Consider the following 12,861-nt stretch of genomic DNA (forward strand, 5'->3'; position numbering starts at 1 on the left):
TTGGGTTTCGTCAAAGCTGCCTCCAAATAAAGTATTAGTATGTATTATAACTAGTGTGAATCCAAAAAGGTAACTCCTTAAGTGATAATAGTTTAACATGTCCAGCACCTTAAACTAAACAATCTGCCTCTTCTCGCTAGATTCCATTTCTTGAATCCAAAAAAATCTATTTTATTATTTATGTGCATTTGGCTGAGTTAACTGAAGAATGGGAATCAACTTTATTCCTTTTAGTTTTTCCAAACGTATTAAAAGGAAAACTACATTTCCAGAGTGAGCCCATGCGTAAAAGACCCAGTGCAGCCCCTGGTGCTTCAGGCAGATTTGGGGGCAGGAGCAACTCTTTCTGGTGCCTGCAGCTGAAATATGCATATAGGCCTATAAGTTAGTGGAAAAGTTGCGCACTTTACAGCCGGACATTGCATGAATGACGTTGGGAGTTGAATTAAAATGACTGACACTCTTATTGAAATAAAACATGCAGTGCAGAGCGCAGACACTTTTTTCCTGCTGGAGCAGGGGAGGCGTGGATCTCGCTCACTTTTGACATTCTCCTTGCAGCAGTCGCTTCTCCTCGAGGCAGGACTCAGAGGACACCTCCCCGCACCGACCGGAGGAGAAGCGAGGGAAGGTTTGCCTCTACTCTCTTGAACTATGTTTTGACGGTGGGACGACTTTCAAAAGTTTACGGACTGAATCAGATAACCGGGGAACTTGTGGGAATACTCTAAGAACAGTCGAGCCCAGACTCTCGCACTCAAGGAATGTGAAGACCCCATTTTGGCGCATGTTCCTCTACATTGTGCGCAGCCTTCTCCTGCTTTCTACGCGGTTGGAAAGCGGAGGAGGGACGGCTTCTCTGGACTCGATCTCTCGCCTATGGACGACGGCGGTCCCCTCTCTCCAAAGGCGAATGCTTTCAGTATTGCCTCTCTGATTTCGGCTGCAGAGCAAGCAGGAAACGCGGCGTTTGAGAAACAGAGCACCGGCCTGGACAAGCCAGACCTGCATAACCACAGCTCCTATAAAATGCACTACAGCACTGTCACCCGGGAAATGGAAGGTAAATCACCCTGCTGATGCCCGTAGAGCTGCTGTAGCATGTGTACGCGTTTGAACTGACACAACACCCGAGAATCTGCTCGGTTAATCGAGATTTTCAAAGCGCAAAACCACATTTGAAATGCATGAATGAAGTTAGAACACATTTATTCTGGCACAGCTGTTGAAATATAATGCAATTCAGTCCTAGTAGTGACAATCGGGGAGAAGTCTAAACACAGAGCAACAACAGGGGTGGAAGAAAAGTTTCCAAAACCCAAAAGTGTTGAACAAAAAAAATCTACTTTATTCGTAGCGAGGATCACATACATAAAACACGAGACCAAGAGGCGGAGGGTTTACATGGGCACCCTGTGAGTAATGGTAAAAAACAGAGCATAATGAGCATATCCAGCTCGGAGAGGGTGAACATCCAGTCCATAGATCTATTTGTCCAATAACGAGAAAGCAACAGTCACCTGCTGCCTATTTGTTTGTTCATGTGTGTTTACCTTGTAAACCGTTTACTCTCCTCTCTGCCGGGCACATCCTCTATTGTTTGCTAACGGGGGGTGTTGTGGGCGATACCTTATCCAAAAGTTAAATGAGTGCCGGAAAGCCCATTAAAAAGGGGCGCACTTCACTGTCAATCAGTCTCGTCCCAAGGCGAGGAAACGGCACATTACCTGCAGTTCCTTATCTAAATAGAAATAAGAACCGGTTTTATCGCAAAGGGGAGGCCCTCTGCGTCAGATAAGAGAGGTGACTGGGTTGCAGTGTAACACACTGACGCAGAGCACAACAGAGGCGGAATCGATCCGCAGCAAACACTCACTCACACGAAGCTCGTTTCTGCGAGCAGCTTTCACCGCAGGGTTTTGGAGACATTTCGTCACTATTCGGACTCTTTTAGATCAGGCACACTGTAGCATGCTGGATGCAACCTCAGGGATTATTGAGCAGCCGAGACGGAAACCTTTAAACCGAAAGGGGTGCATTTGTGTGTGACATCTGCACCTGGAGATCACTGTTTTTACTTTCTGTATAACCGAGAAAAAGTGCACGGCATATTTAGTAAATCCAGTCTTTTGGGATGATTTCAGCCATATCCAGTCCGTGGCTGACGCAGCTGTCCCATTTTTGCGATGTTGCAGCCTTCACGACGAGCAGCCTGAGCAGCCTCAACACGCCGGGGGGCTACCACCTCTCCCCGTCCCCCGGGGACCCCTACAGCCAGCATGAGGCCCACTTCGAGCCCTGCCCGGCCGCCCAGCACAACTACAACTACCCGGGCTCCAACCCGGGCCAGAACCCGCAGAGCGACGGGGGGACTCCCAACTGCTCCTCGTCCTCCAACAACTCCACTCCCAACGGAAAAACCCTCGTGAAGAAGAATCCCAAAGTGGCCACCATTAACGTGCAGCTGGAGATGAAAGCTTTATGGGACGAGTTTAATATGCTGGGCACGGAGATGATCGTTACCAAGGCGGGCAGGTGAGCACCAAGAGTTATTATTCCCTTAATGCATGTGTGGGCACACGAGAAATAATGCAGAGCAGATTAAAGGATTTAATCTAACAAAAATACCAATATTAGCCGAGTTGATATCCTGCGTAAAGGAGCAACCATATTCAAAACGTTTGGTTTTTAAATATAAAATGTAAATTTAAATTAGATATAATAGCACATATAGGGATAAAGTTGATTTTTTTTTTTTAAATATAAAGGTTTAGCAGTTTCGTTTTTTGGAGTTCATAACGGATAACCCCTTTGTTTAGCTGTTAACACAAAAAGATGTCTTACATTTTCGTTTTTCTCATTTCATTTCAAAAATTGAAAATATATTTTTGTATTGATATATGGCTTCTGAAACATGAAAAACAACATATATGACTTTCTTATTTCAAAGGGCTCATGTCTCAGGAACAATTGTATTACATTTGAGCAGTAATAAAGTCCTATTTTTCTTGCACATAATGCCCAAAAATGCCAATTAAATATCGGATGAATTAAATTCACGTGCAAACATCGGAGGGTTTGTCTTTATAACATATTTTTAATTTAAAGCTGTGGTTCAGGCCTGCTGCTGGATATGTGTTTAATTCGAGGTCAGAAGCATGGAGGCGTGTGTGTTGTCTTGTGTTGTGTGTGTCAGCTGTAAACACCACGCCGTTTTTTTGATCCAGCAGGGATATTGTTTGTGGCCCTCGGCTGGTTTCCTTTACAGTCTCAGGTTTACGCACCGCTGCTATACGGAACATTATGGCCTTTAATCTGAGGGTCTTTGCATGTGTGAACGGAGATCAGCCTCTCTAAACTGATCAGAGAGCTGCACTCGTGTTTTTACTCGGGCCTCGACACGTGTTTTTTATTTTTATTTCCTCGTTCCTCTGAATGCTTCCCTCTCACGCTCAAGAAGTGGATGTAAAACTTGAATTAACACACAAATCTAGTTTGATTTTGTTATAAATTGTCCATTATAATATGTTTTTTCTTATGATTTCCAAATGGTGATGATATGATTTGTTTGCCTCATAAAGATGTTTTGCCTTTTAGTTTTCCAAATGTTAAAACAATCTTTTTTTAATTTGAAAATGTCTAAGTTATGCTATCCCTTGTTTGCATCTGAAGGGCAATAATATTACCATATTTCACCTTTGACCTCGTTTGGAGAGCCAATAAAATGCTACACTAATGTTAAGCACTATTTTTTGTTAACCAGTAAACAGTGAACATGGCGCGTAAAAGCGTCTCCAAATGCCTTCCTGACTTTATCCTGTAGTATCGTAATATAAAGAGGCATGAGATAATTGATCTAATCCTGAAAGTGAGGGTTGAGTTTCTGACAGGAGAAAGCAGATCTGCAGCAGAGCACTTTAAAGGCTCCTTCAGCCTCACCTAGCCACAACACGACGTTAATTGAGCGTTGATTTTAGGATCCCTTTCACTGACTCTGCGGATTACTCAACTTTCAACCCGTGTTCTTAGGGGATATGGATCTGCCCTGTGTAGTTATCTAGATAAGATGGAGGAGAAAAACAAATGTTTGTGGTCATGGCCGCTAAACGAGCCCCTACATCTCCAAGAGCGATGCAATCCACTTTGTTGGAGACAAAGCAGACACGTGATTGCAAATACATTTAAATAGGAGAGATATAGAGAGCACTGCCTCCAGATGATTCCATGTTTTTTCATACAGACACAATTCTGGATATTTGTTGGAACATTAATGACACCTCGTCTATACCTATTACGCGCATGTTATAGCCTATTTCCACTACATGTGTGTAGGTAGCCCTTCATGTGTCTGGAATGCGTCAAATCAGCAGAGAAGTTAACGAGTATTTCCACGAGTTGCGAAAGCGGAGCTAAAAAGGCAACAAACCCAAAGCTCCATTCAGATGAAGGAGAGTTGTATCTGGTTACGCACGGACGGGATCACGTCATGTCCAAAAGCTCGGAGCTCATGTCTTCCTGTTGCTCGGGCCAAATGAAGCTCAGCAGGTCGGGAACTGCACGGCCCTCTGACTTTGTACAAAAAACATTTGGCAAAAATAATTAGTTTACTCCTGTGACGAATTCCATTCATTTCTAACAGTTGAAAAGCACCGTTCACACACTGAGGATCCAGTTTTCTGAATACTGAATGTGAGCACGTGAAGGCAGCCAAAGCAACAAGCCTAACAGTCGGTCTGTGCTTTTCCTTTTCCAGGAGAATGTTTCCAACTTTCCAAGTGAAAATATTCGGGATGGATCCCATGTCAGACTACATGCTGCTGATGGACTTCCTGCCCGTAGACGACAAACGTTACAGGTAACTATTTGCAAAACTGCGCAAACATCGGACACTGCAGGAGCGTTAAAATTGGACTAGTCCGAAATATTTTTTGGCAAGGTGCACAACACGTACTTTGCACTACAGTGGTACATTAAGCAAACTAAATTTGAAATAAATAATACATCGGAAATAAATATAGCCTAAGCACATTTATAAACATTTCTAAAGTGAACCGATTCATACTAGAAATATGTTGGTGACTATTGGAGACATATTCGCTATCATATTTGTTATGTTATGAGGCATATTATAATTTCTGAATAGCTTCTGTTTGTGTATCTCATGTCAGCACATGCATTGACATTTAAGGCAACACTTTTATTGATGATGTGGGAACATTTCTAATTGTAGATGTTTCCATCTCTCAGGTATGCTTTCCACAGCTCCTCGTGGCTGGTCGCCGGTAAAGCGGACCCCGCCACGCCGGGCAGGGTGCACTACCACCCGGACTCTCCGGCCAAAGGCGCGCAGTGGATGAAGCAGATTGTCTCTTTTGATAAACTCAAGCTCACCAACAACCTGCTGGATGACAACGGCCATGTGAGTACACTACTGGGAATGAATCCATGCAACAACAAAAATAATAATTATAGCCTAAACACACACACAGTAGGCAGAAGTAAAGTTAATGTCGACAAAAGAGAGTTGTCATGCAAACGGCCTAAAAACATCACTACGGGAATAACTATTAATACTCGACGATTTAATTCACTGTATTTATAGTTTGTTTCTTCAAATGTAAGCACCAAGTACGATTCACCTACAACCTCAGAGGTCGAAAAATACCGTGATGCATAAACTGTAAACTCATTGAATTAACGTTACTGTGAAGGAGAGGTTTGGCCCCCTCAAATTGATTAATACGGGTGATTATACAATAACACAACTTGTTATTTGGACTAATAGTCCGATGTGGCCAAAAAGCTTTTCTCACTCCACAAAATGGCTCAGCAAATCAGACTTTGCTCCAAAAATGACGGAAAGAAAGTAGAATATTTAATCATTGATGGGAATTGTTTCACCCTCGCGCTGGATCTTCCTCTCTGAGTGATTGTTGTATTAGTTTTACCGGCGGTAAAGGCTATTTTAGATTATAGAAATGGTTGGAAAAGCCCATCATCACATGGAAATGTGGCTATATCGAGACGATGATGTGCTGATATCATTAGTACCACATGGTCTTTATATATTAAGAACAATGTCTGAAAATGTAACGGGAGCGTCAGGTTATTTCTGTATACAATGGTATTTACCAAATCGCTTATTTGTGTATCCACACATACGTTTTACAACGTCACATGCGATTATTTTTAACCATTCTAACTCGTTTTGTTTTCAAGATAGTTTATTAAAAATACATTTGTTGTATGTTATCCAACCAAGATATATTTATTCATTTGATCAGTTTTTCCATTTTTTTATAATCGAAAATAGTCTTACTGAGTTTCAGGAGATCGTTCCTTCAGTGCTGATTCAAGATTCAAAGGCTCTATTGTCATATGCAGTGTATTTATGAACATCTTAAGTCTCCAACAATGCAACCTAAATATATGTAAGACATAAAAGAATAATATGATTTATTTTTCCAGATCATCCTGAACTCCATGCACCGATACCAGCCCCGGTTCCACGTGGTCTATGTGGACCCTCGCAAGGACAGCGAGAAATATGCCGAGGAGAATTACAAGACTTTTGTTTTTGAGGAGACCCGCTTCACAGCAGTCACAGCCTACCAGAACCACCGGGTAAGAGACCTTATACCCTGTGTGAAAGAAACGTGGGGTGGTGTGCAGAAACTGACCATATTCTAAAGGGGCTTTACCTTAAATGTAACATTAATGGATTAAGTTGAGTGATACCATGAGAAAACAATACCATAAAAAGGTCACTTTTAACTAAAATATTAATAATTGATATTGATTGTGCTTTTTCTTTGGATAAATGCATGACCGGATAATCCTACGAAAATCAAAATGTCTTCTTATGCGCGCTTTTTTGTTTTGCGTAAATGTTGCCTTTACTCTGCGCCTAGCTGTTCTGCATCGCTCATTTTTTCCATCAGACTTGAGGTCTGTTTAGATTAACACATGAGTGCATTCAGCAGTTATTCAAAGCGAGTCTGACGAGTGAAACTTTGGAATAAAATGTGGCTGCTATCAGAAAAGTAATGTGATTGGTTGCGAGGCTAATAGTGATTGGAATACACTGCAAACACTCCTGATCCTGCTAAGACTAACCATCTTCCTATACCTAGTCAAAACATTCTAACTGAACTTGTTTTGAGAATAATGAGAGCTGCTTGCGTGAGATGATGACGTTTGTTTATAGAAATCTTATTTCAATAATTACTATTATATCTCACACTTGATTCAAGTCAACTCAAATCTAATGATGTCTTAAGATGGACGTTTTTTTGTATTTCCATGGTCGCACTGTGAACAGGAGATACAATAACTTTGTCCTTTTTATATTAAATATGACACAATAATTCATAATGTGACTCATGAAGTGAGAACATGAAACATATTAACATTTGATTTGAATCTTGAACAATTATAATTGTGTAACATATCACTACTAATTATTTAGGACTGTGCATGAATGGAGATCTACAATTGAGATACTTTGCAGCTCCAAAGGTTACAAAATAGTTCAGAAATAAATGCTAAATAAGCTTTATATTAACTGGCAGTTATATGAATTCACATGTGTTTTAAATAACATGAATGGACATGATGCTGAACAGCAGACCTGTAAGATTTCTCAAATATTATTAAAAACAAAGCGTTGTGTTCAAGATATGGACAGAAGAGCTTTCCAATCCAAAATGGCCAGCCCCATCATGCTCCTCTACCACAGCTGGGATTTCTAATAGGAATCAAATGCAATGCCTTCTCAGAATTACTTTGTGTACGAGTGCACTGAGGTTTATTTGATGTTCTGGATTTCAGATCACGCAGCTGAAGATAGCCAGCAATCCCTTCGCAAAGGGCTTTAGGGACTGTGACCCAGAGGACTGGTGAGTGTGCTCTCAACATAAAGCCCGCTGGCATGTTTCCACATGGTGTAGAAATGTTCAACACAGCACAGAGTGCATTTGCAAAATAGTTTGGCTGTTTGTCCAATCTCACACAGTTGCCAGATGGGTGGAGTTTGCCATAATAACCGCAATGTGTGCCATGACATTTACAAATCAGGGCATATTGTTTGGAAGTCAACGGACCATGTTCTCCTGTCAATGGCTAATTACCACACACTCGTAATTGTAACAATAAAATAAACCACACCCAACTGCAAAACACAACGCACAAACGTATCCAAACGCTGCTCATCCACCCCGGCAAATGTATTTTTTCCTCGGAGCATTGAGTAAACAGATCACGCTAAGGTTTATGGGAATGTTTTATTAGTTTGCAGAACGGGCCAATCTGAGTCATGTAATAGGTGGCTTCGTTTATTGTACATTTGGTTGCCTGTCAATGTGTTGAAGTGAATTACATGTAAACATGTAAACTCTTAAAATGTGCATTCATCATTTTAATATATAATAAATACATGGTGCCTTTTGACATTCATTAACTGAGTGTAACTGAATCCTCTTTCTCCCTGCTCCAGGCCCAGGAATCACAGACCAGGCTGTCTGCCAATAATGAGTGCCTTTGCCAGAACAAGAAACCCAATGTCGTCCCCGCCTCCGCAGAACGGCTCTGAGAAAGGTCTGCAGCTCGCTCTTTGTTTCATCTCACAACTCTGCTATCAAATATAAACCATATTCATATTAAGTTATTCAGCCTTTAGAGGAAATGGTTTTCTTTTCATTTAGTTTCATTAACTTCAGCACAATGCTGCATTCACGGTCCAAGTCAACCACTACTATAGTACAGGGTATTGTGCCATCATACCAGATGATAGATTTATAATCAGTAAAACCTGCAATAAATAATACTTTTTCTTGACATCAAATGTATTTGTTTATTAGTTTAATAATAATCATTAGTTTCACCCTGGCTTCAAACAACCTGTAATCCATCAGAAGGGATTCTATAGCTTTGATTTATAAAAAAAACAAAACTATTTTGATTTCTTCATGCATCATTTTGAGTGTATTTGCATGCATTTTTTGGACAATAACAGATGTTAGTATATGATCATTTGTTGACATATATAATATCTATCTAAATACTGTTTGACCTTGAGAATAATATAACAAATACTAGTCATTTTAGGGGTTTTAAATTGTGAAATTAGAATTGTATTATCAGTACCCCCTGCAATCTGTTACTGGCTTAAATTCAAAACCAGGGATGATTCAGAAACCCATATATGTTATGGGGTGCAGAACTAAACACACACACACATACACATATATACACACACACACACACACACACACACACACACACACACACACACACACACACACACACACACACACACACACACACACACACACACACACACACACACACACACACACACACACACACACACACACACACACCACACACACACACACACACACACACACACACACACACACACACACACACACACACACACACACACACACACACACACACACACACACACACACACACACACACACTGTTTAGGAAAACACACACAGCCTGCTGGTATTCACAACACATTGGCTAGCTCTGACTGTTTTCTCCTGTCTTTCATTAGAGGACAGCAGGAGGGAGTACGAGCGGGACCCCAGCGGCACGCCCATACACGGAGACCCGGCCCACCAGCTGATGTCCCGGGTCCTCAGCCCCGCCCTTCCCGTCCCGGGGGGCCTCCACGGCGTCTCACTCTCCAGCGGCAGACCCAGCCCCCCCCACGACCTTCGCCAAGACCCCCACGGTCTCCCGCCGGACACCCTGCACCACCACCCCTACAAGTACCCCACCACCTACGAACACTACCTGGGAGCCAAGACCCGGCCCTCGCCCTACCCTTTACCCGGCATCAGAGGACACACGTACCACCACCACATGAACCCAGCCACGGCTAACATGTACTCAGCCACCAGCGGCCCCTCTAACTATGACTACGGGCCCCGGTAAGGGGCGATGCATTGTGGGAAATGGAAACAGGAAAGGCAACACAGTCCTGTCTATTGATGGCAACCTGTGGGGTGCGTCCACCGCCTGAAACTCTGCTGGATAAACCCCGTATTTATTTAAAGGAAATGCATCTCTGCGCTAAGCACCTGCTCTGAGTCCTTTCAGAGGCCTGCTTTGACCTTTGAACCCGAATGGGAAAAGCTCCACGGCGAGCGGTGCGGACATTGAGCCAGAAAACAGAGGAGGCAGGAGGGACCTCTCCTTAACACGGACAATACCTTTGATCACAGACTGGAATTGAATTTTTTTTTTGTGTTGGATGCACTTTTTGATTTGTTTGTATTGCTTTCAAAAAAGCCATATGTTATATAGTACATCAACCTTCTAGGTAGACGAGATGTTTGCATGTTGAGCTCATCAGAGAGGGTGTCGAAACACACCCAAATGTTTTTGTTTGAGGTATAAAAAATAAACGAAATACAAGATTTGATTTTGAACATCTTGAGCCGCTCTGAGAAGCTTGTACCATGGCACTGACTTGCAGCAATTCAAAGTAAATAAATGAAGCAGAATGACTGTTCTGTATCTGTAAAATAAACATTAAATTCTTGTAATTCATAAAAATCTTTGAGCAGATCTTCCATTCAAAGCTTTGCCTGCTGTTGCACTGCTGACGGGGGAAATAAGCTTACCTCACTGAGAGCATTGTTCTGGTTTCTCTGACCGGATCTGCCCTGCTTCATTGGGTTGAGGTGTCTGTTGTTCCTGCAGTCGTTGGAAGTCAGGACCAGGAGGCTGTCTAAACATTAGCCTGCACTGTAGTTCAAATGTTGAAATCTGCAGCTGGTGCTATGAAAAAAAAGGAAGCAAAACACATAAATGCACTCATCGACCGTACACTTCTACACTTCCCTCTTGAATGTTCTGTTAAATTCTTACAGTGATTAATAGAAATAATCTAAACCAAGGTCATTTAAAACTGTATATTATTTTCAATGAATAAAATAAAATAGGAAAACTGCTAACGAGTGCCTGAAGTATAAGAGGGACAATAAAAAAGAAAATAACTGGAACACAAATACTTTTTTGTCATCTAAATGTCATGCAGCATTCTATTTTTGCAAAAGATTTTGTAAAAAAAAAACCACATTTTGAAAAGTGTCTTTTCAAAATCTAACTTCCAAGAAAAGAATAACCCGTCTTGTTATTGAAAGTTGAAAAAAGACAGACTTTTAATTTCCTCTCTCCCCGAAAGGATATCATTGGTCATATTTAATGACAGTTGGGTGATTTTTAAAGAACGTCACTGTGACCTGTGCGGCCATTTCCATCTCCTATTTGAAGTCCTATGAGAAATGCTTTGTTGTCAAGGTTAATCTCGTTGGGGGAAAACAGTCTGCTCTGGGATGTGTGTCTGTCACGATACAAAAGGAAACATTCCCTAATGATTCATTTCAATAATGTATTTTTCCTCCTTGAACCCAGCAGGGGAAGGATGCCTGAGGGCGCCTGACCTCTGACTGTTTAATGGCTTGTAAAGGTGTCAAAGGTTAAATAATGTTTCCACTCATTTAAACGCAGGCTAATTGGTTGTCGACTTTGTTGTTGTTATTCGGGGGCTGAGCAAAGCTTTTACTTTACAATGAAAGTATACTATGAAGGCAACTTAGCATCATTAAAAGATATCAAATAATCTAATTGGCCTACAATGTACTGTAACCATGCCCTCAGTGAGTGCTATTTTACTTAAAATTCAGGCATTCATAGAGTTTTTGTATCTCATTGCCTGGTTTGCGACATCTCCAACAGGCTTTGGTGCAATGTTTCAATGGCTTGTAAAAGTGTCAAAGGTTAAATAATGTTTCCACTCATTTTAACGCAGACTCATTTATTGTAAACAATTACATTTGTGCTTTGATTTGCAATTGAACTGAAGTCAATATGGAGAATGGCAGCATAAAATATCGATTTTAGCTACTTAGCATCATTCAAATATGTAAAATATAATGGGCCTACTTGACAAGCAGGTGTCAATTTCACTTTAGCTAATTATTCCCTCATAAAAGCACCACTTTATTTACAATTCAGAGGCATCAACAGTGTTTGTATTTAAACATCTGAGCAACATTTAGCTTCCCTTTGCTAAATATCCGACAGGCTGTTGTGAAGCTCCTTAAAGTAGTTTGTCTCTAATGTTAAAGGCTTATGTGTCAAAGGTTAAATAATGTTTCCACTCATGTGGAAGAAGAAGAAGAAGAAGAAGAAGAAGAAGAAGAAGAAGAAGAAGAAGAAGAAGAAGAAGAAGAAGAAGAAGAAGAAGAAGAAGAAGAAGAAGAAGAAGAAGAAGAAGAAGAAGAAGAAGAAGAAGAAGAAGAAGAAGAAGAAGAAGAAGAAGAAGAAGAAGAAGAAGAAGAAGAAGAAGAAGAAGAAGAAGAAGAAGAAGAAGGTTGGGAAGGTGACTAAAGCTTTTACTTTGCAATAGAACAATATTATGTTGTCACTATGGGAAATTAAGTTTTAATATATCCTGAAAGGTCTATTCTATGTAGCATCATTAAAATAACACTAATATGCCCATTTGACAAGCAAGTGTCAATATGTAGCTAACTAGTCCCTAATTTAACGTACATTTAGTTAAAGTTAAGTCATAATAAGCCCAACAAGGAAACACACAAATATAACTTCAACAAATCTGTACTTGCCCATAAACATGGCCCTCACAGCCTGTTCAGTGTCGCTGTTGTTGCCCCTCTCGTCTGGTCAGGAAGCCGCCTGTGGAGCACCGTCGCCGGCCTGCAGGTGCCGAGGAGAGCCGGGCGGAAGTCCAGAAGCAGCGGGAGACGATAGTGAGTTTATCGGTGTTGTGGAAGAGTCAAAAAGCGACATGCGGACTAAATATAGGTTTCACAACGC

General features: G+C 41.2%; 1 protein-coding gene across 2 annotated transcripts; it reads left to right on the plus strand.

Moving 5' to 3' along the window:
• Positions 1-550: 550 nt before the first annotated feature.
• tbx1 (T-box transcription factor 1) lies at positions 551-10,553 on the plus strand. Of its 2 annotated transcripts, none has more exons than XM_034200232.1 (8): positions 551-1,063; positions 2,145-2,535; positions 4,754-4,855; positions 5,248-5,419; positions 6,469-6,624; positions 7,831-7,898; positions 8,495-8,595; positions 9,566-10,553. In XM_034200232.1, the coding sequence occupies exons 1-8, from the start codon at positions 880-882 to the stop codon at positions 9,946-9,948; spliced, it is 1,557 nt and encodes a 518-aa protein (XP_034056123.1). In that variant the 5' UTR covers positions 551-879; the 3' UTR covers positions 9,949-10,553. The 2 variants fall into 2 exon arrangements, with proteins under 2 accessions (XP_034056123.1, XP_034056124.1); XM_034200233.1 differs by having other exon boundaries at positions 552-1,063; positions 2,196-2,535.
• Positions 10,554-12,861: the final 2,308 nt, after the last annotated feature.

Source organism: Gymnodraco acuticeps, unplaced genomic scaffold, assembly GCF_902827175.1.
Source record: "Gymnodraco acuticeps unplaced genomic scaffold, fGymAcu1.1, whole genome shotgun sequence".
Taxonomy (NCBI): domain Eukaryota; kingdom Metazoa; phylum Chordata; class Actinopteri; order Perciformes; family Bathydraconidae; genus Gymnodraco; species Gymnodraco acuticeps.

Excerpts from the sequence above, each read along its gene's own strand:
- tbx1 (XM_034200232.1), top strand. The coding sequence starts at position 880 with ATGGACGACGGCGGTCCCCTCTCTCCAAAGGCGAATGCTTTCAGTATT. Across the intron at positions 2,536-4,753 it reads ATCGTTACCAAGGCGGGCAG|GAGAATGTTTCCAACTTTCC; the intron begins GTGAGCACCAAG and ends TTCCTTTTCCAG. Across the intron at positions 7,899-8,494 it reads GACTGTGACCCAGAGGACTG|GCCCAGGAATCACAGACCAG; the intron begins GTGAGTGTGCTC and ends TCCCTGCTCCAG.